Genomic DNA, 10743 nt, shown 5'->3' on the forward strand with positions numbered 1-10743 from the left:
CTCGATCAGGCCGGAGCATATCACATACCGGTGAGTATCCAAGGGGATACGTATCAGGCTTTGGTGGACTCCGGCTGTAATCAGACCTCAATCCACCAAAGCCTGGTGCAAGACGAGGCATTGGGGAGATCACAATTCGTGAAGGTGTTGTGTGTGCACGGGGATGTTCACAACTACCCTTTAGTGTCGGTCCACATTCTATTTCGAGGGGAGAAATTTAGAGTAAAGGCGGTGGTTAATCCTCGCCTTACCCACTCGATAATTTTGGGGACTGATTGGCCGGGATTTCGGGAATTAATGACTAATTTAGTGAAGAGTGGGGCCTGCCACAGTTTAGCGGGGGGAAGGTCCCAGTGTGGCATTGGCAGGAGCAGCTGTCACAGACCCGTCTACGTCATCACTGCGTCAGAGTGAGGAGCAGCAGGCTCCTCCTCCCTCTCTTGGGGAATCCCTCATGGATTTCCCGTTAGAGCAGTCACGAGACGAGACTCTGCGGCATGCGTTTGACCAAGTGAGAGTAATTGATGGTCAAATGCTCCAGCCAAACGCCACACCGTCCTTCCCCTATTTTTCCATTATTAAGGATAGATTATACCGAGTGACGCAGGACACTCAGACTAAAGAACCGATAACTCAGCTTTTGATCCCAAAGAGGCACCGGGGATTTGTATTCCAGGCAGCTCACTTTAATCCCATGGCTGGACACTTGGGGCAGGATAAGACACTAGCCCAAATAATGGCCCAGTTCTATTGGCCAGGGATTTGTGGCGATGTCCGTAGGTGGTGTACGCAGAGCATTTTTTAAGGATTTTCCACTAGGAGACCAACTGGTCTGGGCAATACAATCACAGGCCCCAGAGTCCATGCGGCTGCACCGCTGTGGCATATTCTGTGATGCAAATTGCCGCATTACGAATCCTCATTTCAGCCAGCATAATATCTCATCTCATCTCATTATCTCTAGCCGCTTTATCCTTCTACAGGGTCGCAGGCAAGCTGGAGCCTATCCCAGCTGACTACGGGCGAAAGGCGGGGTACACCCTGGTCAAGTCGCCAGGTCATCACAGGGCTGACACATAGACACAGACAACCATTCACACTCTCATTCACACCTACGGTCAATTTAGAGTCACCAATTAACCTAACCTACATGTCTTTGGACTGTGGGGGAAACCGGAGCACCCGGAGGAAACCCACGCGGACACGGGGAGAACATGCAAACTCCGCACAGAAAGGCCCTCGCCGGCCACGGGGCTCGAACCCAGGACCTTCTTGCTGTGAGGCGACAGCGCTAACCACTACACCACCGTGCCGCCCGCCAGCATAATATCAACATAGTTAATGCAGTGCCAAGTTTTCCTTGTTAAATGTATACTTACATGGTACTTGGTTAATTAATTGCAACTGATTGAACCAAATGATGAGACATAACTTGGTTTAAAATTTGGTTTCCCAGTGAAGCTGGTTTGGCATTGACTAGGAGACCAAATCTGGCCACTGGGAGACCATTTGGTCTCCCAGTAACTATGTTAAAAAATGCTCTGCGATATAAAGCGATATCCTCATGTTGACCAATCTAATGGCCCAACGAGATCCATACCAATTCTTTCGAATGGGGTCTCGATTAATGGCAGCAGGCGCAAAGGCACTTTTGGAATGTCCGCTGGATTTACTAACTGGCATTCGCGGCACGCCGTACACTGTGTACGGCGTGCCGCGAATGCCAGTTAGTAAATCCAGTGGCCATTCCAAAAGTGCCTTTGCGCCCGCTGCCATTAATCGAGACCCTGTTCAAAAGAATTGGGATGGATCTCGTCAGGCCATTAGATCGGTCAACATGAGGATATCGCTTTATTTTAGTTCTGGTGGACTATGCAATGCGATATCCAGAAGCAGTGCCTCTTTGCAATATCTCAGCATATAGTATTGCAGAGGCACTCTTCCGCGTCATCTCCTGAGTTGGAATCCCCAAAGAGATTCTGACTGATCAAGGCACTACGTTTATGTCATGCACACTAAGCAAACTGTATGGGTTACTGGGAATTAAGCCTATCCGCACCAGCGTTTATCACCCACAAACAGATGGCTAAGTCAAGCGGTTTAATCGCAAGCTCAAAAACTTAATTAAGAAATTTGTAAGCGAGGATGCACGCAACTGGGATAAATGGCTCGAGCCCCTGTTATTCACAGTGCGAGAGGTCCCACAAGCCTCCACAGGGTTCTCCCCATTCAAATTATTATTTGGGTCTAAGCCACATGCCATCCTAGATGTTCTGCGGGAAAATTGGGAGGAGGGACCTTCAACAAGCAAAAACGAAATTCAATATGTTATCGACCTGTGCGCAAAACTACACACACACACACACACACACACACACACACACACACACACACATGTTCTGGTTGGGGAGAGAGCTCCCTTTCTCTGCTCTCTCTCTCCTTTTATAGAGGATGTGCAGTCACGTGACCCGCACGTGTGTACTCCGCCCACTCCGGCATATTGGACAGCATCAGGATTGTTTACTTTGTGCGAGCGTAATGGATCCAGGGAGTAATCCCCAAGAAAATTCAGAAAATACCCCATCTACATTGCGCGATTACTTGTCTAAGTTTGTTCAGCATCTTGAAGGTGACGTGAGGCAGCGTTACGTGGAAAAGTGTTCCAGGTTGGGGATTGCAGATCCGTACAAATTGCTGCAATCCTTGTTCAGGGAAATTCAGAGCTGCCGTGCCAGCGATTTGCCCGATCTGGCCTACCACGACATTTACAATTTTCTTGTTAATCGTGAATCGTGTTACACTGGCAAAGCCCTCAAAGCTTACAAGAGCCTGGAAGCTTATAAATATTTTGTTGCGGGATGGGTATCTCAACTATACCTCTGGAAGGTCCTGAAGAAGAATGTCTACTTGATAACCTCATGGGTAAGTGACATTTATCATAAAGAGACTATGCAGGATGTTTTATCTTAAGAATGTTCAAAATTTAAACTCAGTTCCAGATAATGACAGGGTTGTAAATATGTATGTTTTTGTCTGAAAAACAGTAAATCTACGCAGCTTCCGTGAAAACGTGGGCAGTTTTCTTCTCATACTTCCTATTTTTCATGGACTGTAAGGCATTTGCTTATTTAATAATTTTAATACAGAATTTACTCTGATGAAATTATTCAGACACTCCAACGCCCCCTTAAAGAAAAAAATTGGATCTGCGCGTTTCAGCCGTGAAACAGCATCCGCCGTTTGCATCCCTGTATAAACTCATAGGTTAACCGACTTTTACCGGCTAATGAGGCTCGGTGGTCGGTCAAGATTTTTTTTAGTTTTCGCCATCCCTACTATGGATTGGCCTTTCAAAGGTATATATGAGCCAAAAAGATAAAACATTGTCATAGACTAGGCCAGGGTAGTAGGGCTAGGCATAGCCATTTTAAACGTTAGAGACTGTCTAGTTTCTAAGTATGCAGTTATCATTCAATCCGAAAATCAACTTAACAGATGTAGTAGGAGTATTGAATTAGAAGATTACACCAAATGCAGAACAAGATATAACCATTCTCGAAAGATCTACTCCCACACACTTGATAATTAGAACGGGTTTGTCTAAGTTCTATCCGCGGCCTTGTCGTCCAAAATGGCGGATAACGAATATCACGTGACCTCGTGACATCACGTGCACGATCTCTATAGGGCGCGGTCACTGGGGAAGACACACAAACACAGGTTAACTTACATCAAGTGCAGTGATTCTGCCACTTACGGTACCTTCCCTGACTCCGCCCTCCATTCACAGACCGACGCTTGACCACGCCCCCGCTGCCACACCATTTAAAGTTGAATTTATTCTCCCAGGCATATGCATTCTAAAATTTATTGCATCAGTCTTAAATATGCAAAGAGCTGGAAGAAGTTGTCCACTTCTTAAATTAGTGCAAATTATGTCTATTATTTGATTGGTATGATAACCTGCAGCCACACTGACCCTTAGCAGATAAGATGGAAGACCTCTGTTTGATAGCATTTAGTTATTTTGTCTTGTTCTCTCTTGAGGGTATCACCAGTGGTGCATTCAAATCGAGGACGAACATGTTGCATTAGAAGGGTATTATTTTCCATATACTTTCTTCCTTTTGCTCTTGTTTTAGTGGACAAAACAGTTTTATAGTTTGTAATATTGGAAAAAAATATATATAATAATGTGTTTGAGTGGAAAGTGTGGCAGTTGTTCAGGTCACTGAGGCCTATCAGGCCTATATCATCCTATCCTGTAAAGTGATAGTCGCTGCTTTATTAGTATCTCTCGCTTTTTTCTGGGTAATTAGTATATAGAATGTAAATATGTCCACACAGACCAAAAAAAAAAAAAAAAGGAATAGCAAAAATAAATAAATAAATTAAATAAAATAAAATAAATTCAAGCACAGAGGTGTGTTATCACTACCATGGCAAAAATAGTTAACTCACCCAAATTTCAATGATAGGCTGTCTCTATTAATTCCTCTGAAGTTGCATGTTAAAGTACACTAGAGACACTGCATACTACTTACAGTACAACTCAAATATTAAATAAGTCATCAAAATGAATAAATTCCTTACCAATAACAAACAACAAAATCCCTGGTTCTAAATGGACAAATGTATGCAGCTTCCCTGCGGTTGCACTTAAGTTCATGAATATACAGGAAATGTATCTTTAGGAGTAAAAATAAACTTGATACAATTATAACAATCAACCCTTCTATAAATTATGTACAGTTTGGTCCATATATGTTTGGACACTGACACAAATTTTGTTTTTTTACCCGTTTACTGAAACATATTCAAGTTATAGTTATATAATGGACATGGACATAAAGTCCAGACTTTCAGCTTTCATTTGAGGGTATCCACATTAAAATTGGATGAAGGGTTAAGGAGTTTCAGCTCCTTAACATGTGCCACCCTGTTTTTAAAGGGACCAAAAGTAATTGGACAATTTAATCAAAGGCTATTTCATGGGCAGGTGTGGAAATTCCTTCGTTACGTCATTCTCAATTAAGCAGATAAAAGGCCTGGAGTTGATTTGAGGTATGGTGCTTGCATTTGGAAAATTTTGCTGTGAAGAAAACATGGGGTCAAAGGAGCTCTCCATGCAGGTGAAACAAGCCATCCTTAAGCTGCAAAAACAGAAAAAACCCATCCGAGAAATTGATACAATATTAGGAGTGGCAAAATCTACAGTTTGGTACATCCTGAGAAAGAAAGAAAGCACTGGTGAACTCATCAATGCAAAAAGACCTGGACACTCACACAAGTCAACAGTGGTGGATGATCGCAGAATAATTTCCATGGTGAAGAGAAACCCCTTCACAACAGCCAACCAAGTGAACAACACTCTCCAGGAGGTAGGTGTATCAATATCCAAATCTACCACAAAGAGAAGACTGCATGAAGGTAAATACAGAGGGTTCACTGCACAGTGCAAGCCACTCATAAGCCTCAAGAATAAAAAGGCTAGATTGGACTTTGCTAAAAAACATCTAAAAAAGCCAGCACAGTTCTGGAAGAAGATTCTTTGGACAGATGAAACCAAGATCAACCTCTACCAGAATGATGGAAAGAAAAAAGTATGGCGAAGGCGTGGTACAGCTCGTGATCCAAAGCATACCACATCATCTGTAAAACACGGCGAAGGCAGTGTGATGGCTTGGGCATGCATGGCTGCCAGTGGCACTGGATCACTAGTGTTTATTGATGATGTGACACAGGACAGAAGCAGCTGGATGAATTCTGAGGTATTCAGAGACATACTGTGTGCTCAAATCCAGCCAAACTGATTGATCAGCATTTCATAATACAGATGGACAATGACCCAAAACATAAAGCCAAAGCAACCCAGGAGTTTATTAAAGCAAAGAAGTGGAATATTCTTGAATGGCCAAGTCAGTCACCTGATCTCAACCCAATTGAGCATGCATTTCACTTGTTAAAGACTAAACTTCAGACAGAAAGGCCCACAAACAAACAGCAACTGAAAACCGCTGCAATAAAGGCCTGGCAGAGTATTAAAAAGGAGGAAACACAGCATCTGGTGATGTCCATGAGTTCAAGACTTCAGGTAGTCATTGCCAACAAAGGGTTTTCAACCAAGTATTAGAAATGAACATTTTATTTACAATTATTTAATTTGTCCAATTACTTTTGAGCCCCTGAAATGAAGGGATTGTGTTTAAAAAATGCTTTAGTTCCTCACATTTTTATGCAATAATTTTGTTCAACTCACTGAATTAAAGCTGAAAGTCTGAACTTCAACTGCATCTGAATTGTTTTGTTCACAAATCATTGTGGTAATGTACAGAACCAACATTAGGAAAATGTTGCCTCTGTCCAAATATTTATGGACCTAACTATATAACCATATTAGTCCTATATCCATAAAAACAACATGATGTCATAATTTCCACAGAGGCCCACATGACTTTGCAAGCTATATAAAACTTGATATTTACCACAGAAAGAGAGACAGGGAGGGAGAGAGAGAGAGAGAGAGAGAGAGAGAGAGAGAGAGAGAGAGAAATGTGGCGTAATTCATATCTGTATCTGTTCATAGCCTGGAGCTCATCAATGGCCCTCTCCTTCTTGCCATCTTTAGTCACTGGCTTGGACCTAAACTCTGGATACTGTCAGCTTCAGGGCCATTTCAAGCTGAATGGGATGCACCAAGATGGAGACCTGATTCTGGGAGGCCTATTTGCAGTCCACTATCTGACTGTATTTCCAGAGTTAAGCTTCACAAGTGAGCCAGAACAACCCTATTGTGAACAGTGAGTTGGTTTGACATAGCAATTGTCAGTTGAACGAAAATAAATTAAAAAAATATATAGCAGAGCAGGATTACAGAATTTATTGAATATAAATTTTTATATTACTCTTTTTATTTCTTCTTATCTTTGTCTGTGATATTGCCACAGGTTTGACATGTCAAACTTCCAGCAGGCAATGACTATGGTTTTTGCTATTGATGAGATCAATAGGAATCCCAACCTACTTCCAAACATCATGCTGGGCTATCATCTGTATGACAATTGTGTGACACTTGCTGTTGCATTTCGGGCAGCAACAGCCCTGATCAGTGGAACTGAAGAAATTGCCTCTGGCCTGAACTGCACCAGTTCTCCCCCGGTGATTGGAATAGTGGGGGACCCGGGTTCCACTCATTCTATAGCTATCTCTAGTGTGCTGGGGTTGTATCGTGTGCCCATGGTACAGATTAAGAGAAAGTTCAGAAGGCTTCTAAGAAATTGAGGAAAAACGTAGCTTACATTTCTGTCAATTTAATATTATTTGTAGTAAAACATGGCAATGAATTTATTATCATAATTATGAAGTTCTTCTGCATTCAGAATGTTTTTTTTTTTTGTCATTTTATCTGAGGCTTTCTTTTATGCATTCCCTGACTATTTTTGCTTTTCTCTAACACTTTCCACCAGGTTAGCTACTTTGCCACTTGCTCCTGTCTCACTGATCGGCATCAGTTCCCTTCATTTTTCAGGACAATCCCCAGTGATGCCTTCCAGGTGCATGCCATCATCCAAATCCTGAAGCACTTTGGTTGGACCTGGGTGGGCCTAGTGTACAGCAATGATGACTATGGTATCTATGCTGCCCAGTCCTTCCACCAGGATGTTCAGGAACAGCTGGGTGGCTGTGTGGCTTACTCTGAGATGCTGCCAAGGGACAACAATCACAGAGATGTGGAGCACATTGTTAAAGTGATCAAAACCTCCACAGCCAAGGTGGTGGTGGTGATCTCTAGTGATGCCTACCTGGTGCCACTCATGGATGAAGTGTTTCTAAGAAATGTCACTGGAAAGCAGTGGATTGCAAGTGAAGCCTGGGCTACTTCACCTGTCTTCCGCACACCACGCCTGCTACCATTTCTTGGAGGAACTCTTGGCCTTGCCATCCGTCGTGGAGATATAGTAGGGCTTCGGGACTTCCTGCTACGTCTGCGCCCTGACATGCATCCCGCAAACAACATGGTCCGGACTTTCTGGGAAGAGATGTTCAAATGCAGGTTTGATTCAGATGACATGCAGACTGCTGGGGAAGATGACATAATGTTGTGCACAGGGCTTGAAGACCTGAGCAGCACAAATACAGCATACAGTGACATGTCCGAACTAAGAGCTCCATATAATGTATATAAAGCAGTTTATGCACTAGCTCATGCCCTGCATGACTTGACACAGTGTCAGGAGGGTTACGGGCCCTTTAGTGGTCACAGCTGTGCCAGAATATCCACCTTGCAGCCTTGGCAGGTGAAACTAAGGAATACACACATGCTTATTGTAGTATTGCACTAATGCCACATACACTGCAGTGAGCAGGATAACATGCATCTATAGTTTTATATGTATGTTTTACAATGCACAATCAGGAATTCCAAAACTAGCAGTTCTTTATGTTGTATTTAAAATTTATTTAGATATTTACAGTTCCCAACCATTTCAACACTCAAAATTCCTGCTGTATAAAACAAATGTGTAATGCTGAATGTTTTAGCATCTGGAAATTAGTGATGTTCATTAGTATTTCATAGGCATTTTTAAATTTTTATTTATTTATTTATTTATTTATTTATTTTAATTGTAAATCACTGTGTGTGATGTACAATTCAAAATTGAGGTGACTTGTCAGTAAAATGCTCTTGTTGATGAAAGGCATGATCAACACACACCTTATCTGCCTGTCATGTCTCTTTGATCCACTTATACAGGTTGTCCATTATCTACAGAGAGTAAATTTCACTACTGGCTTTGGGGATCATGTGTCTTTTGATGAGAATGGCAATCCTTTGTCTATCTATGATATTATGAACTGGCAGCCAGACCTGGATGGCTCAATCAGGCTCCGTACAGTTGGTGTGGTGGATGAAGCTGCACACACAGACAATGTCCTTTTCCTGAATGAGGATGCTCTGTACTGGAACTCTGAGATCAAGAAAGTAAATCACACACATCTAAAAATAGATTGTGTAGAATGTTTGTATATATAGCTGCTTATCTGTTGTTCACATTTGCAACACTGGGAATTTTTGTTTTTCTTTATTATTTATTTATTCTTTTTTAGCAGCACATTTTTAACTCAGTGTCATGCTCTGCAATTCAATATCACCAAGAGTAAATGTGGAATAAAAATACAGCAGAAGTAATGCATTGCTCAACTGATAAATCTGGACTCTCCATTCTTTAGCCACCCAGGTCAGTTTGCAGTGAAAGCTGCCCCTTGGGCACCAGAAGAGCCAGAAAGAAAGGCATGCCCATCTGTTGCTTTGACTGTTTGCCTTGTGCTGATGGAGAGATCAGCAACACAACAGGTGAAAAATGAGCTTTATATTTTAAAATGATTGAGCATCCCATTAAAGTTTGTGCTCTTTATTTTTGGATAATCTCTCATGCCCCTTTCTCCCTGTTTTTATTTCCCCTTCTTTCTCATTTAGATTCTAATGAATGCATTGCATGCCCTGATGAGTTCTGGTCCAGTCCAGAGAAAGACCATTGTGTCCCAAAGGAGGTGGAGTTCCTGTCCTATGAAGAGCCACTGGGCATCTCCTTAACAACAGCTTCCCTGTTTGGCACCTGCTTCTGCACTGGGGTTCTGATTGTATTTGTGCATTACCGCCACACCCCTGTGGTCAGGGCCAACAACTCTGAGCTGAGTTTCCTTCTGCTCCTGTCACTCAAACTGTGCTTCTTGTGTGTGCTACTTTTCATTGGGCAGCCTCAGTTGTGGACATGCCAACTAAGGCATGTGGCATTTGGTATCAGCTTTGCATTGGGTATCTCCAGCATTCTGGTCAAAACCATGGTGGTTGTGGCTGTTTTTAAGTCCACTCGGCCAGAAGGTCAAAATGCGATGAAGTGGTTTGGGGTGGTCCAACAGCGAGGTACAGTGCTGGTCCTCACAGTCCTCCAGGTGGTTATATGTATAGTCTGGCTGGTTACAGCATCTCCCTCACCCCATAAAAACACTCACTACATCAGTTCAAAAATAGTCTATGAATGTGCCATGGGTTCTGTGATTGGGTTTGCATCTCTATTAGGCTACATTGGCCTACTGGCTGCTGTAAGCTTTCTTCTGGCCTTCTTAGCAAGGAACCTTCCAGATAACTTTAATGAGGCCAAATTCATCACGTTTAGCATGCTGATATTCTGTGCTGTGTGGATCACTTTTGTGCCTGCATACGTCAGCTCTCCAGGGAAGTATTCTGTGGCTGTAGAGATCTTTGCTATCTTGGCATCTAGTTTTGGGCTGCTGGGAGCCATATTTGCTCCAAAGTGCTATATTATACTCTTACACCCTGAGCAAAACACCAAAAAGGCCATCATGGGCCGAGCACCACAAAATAAATAGCTACAAAATTTTAATTCTTGAATAATTGTGCATTATTCAATTGGCTGGATCATAAATTTCCTCATACCGTATAAAGATTCATGAGTCATTATGTGTAAGATTTACTGAAGCATGGTTTTTCATCCATGCGCTTGGTGGTCTCTGGAGACCCAGATCTGCCAAAAAGAACAATAAAATAATAAACAATCATAAAAAGATATTCAATTATTATTTTTTGAAGAAAACATATAAACCATAGTCACCCATCATGCAAAAGGCACAAGGGATTTCTTACTTAACAGAGACCTCAATTGTGGACATTTAAATCATTGAGTCCATACCTAAGTCCTTTAGCTTATACTCTTAGCAAAC

At 42.3% G+C, this 10743-nt stretch overlaps 1 protein-coding gene across 1 annotated transcript; it reads left to right on the top strand.

Moving 5' to 3' along the window:
• The first annotated feature begins 6648 nt into the window (after window positions 1-6648).
• On the top strand, window positions 6649-10392 carry LOC132887568 (extracellular calcium-sensing receptor-like). The gene is made up of 6 exons (XM_060923034.1): window positions 6649-6800; window positions 6948-7239; window positions 7467-8297; window positions 8756-8983; window positions 9232-9355; window positions 9479-10392. Exons 1-6 carry the CDS (start codon window positions 6691-6693, stop codon window positions 10390-10392), a joined length of 2499 nt encoding a protein of 832 aa, XP_060779017.1. The 5' UTR covers window positions 6649-6690.
• The last annotated feature ends 351 nt before the right edge of the window (window positions 10393-10743 follow it).

Source organism: Neoarius graeffei, chromosome 6 (assembly GCF_027579695.1).
Source record: "Neoarius graeffei isolate fNeoGra1 chromosome 6, fNeoGra1.pri, whole genome shotgun sequence".
NCBI lineage: Eukaryota > Metazoa > Chordata > Actinopteri > Siluriformes > Ariidae > Neoarius > Neoarius graeffei.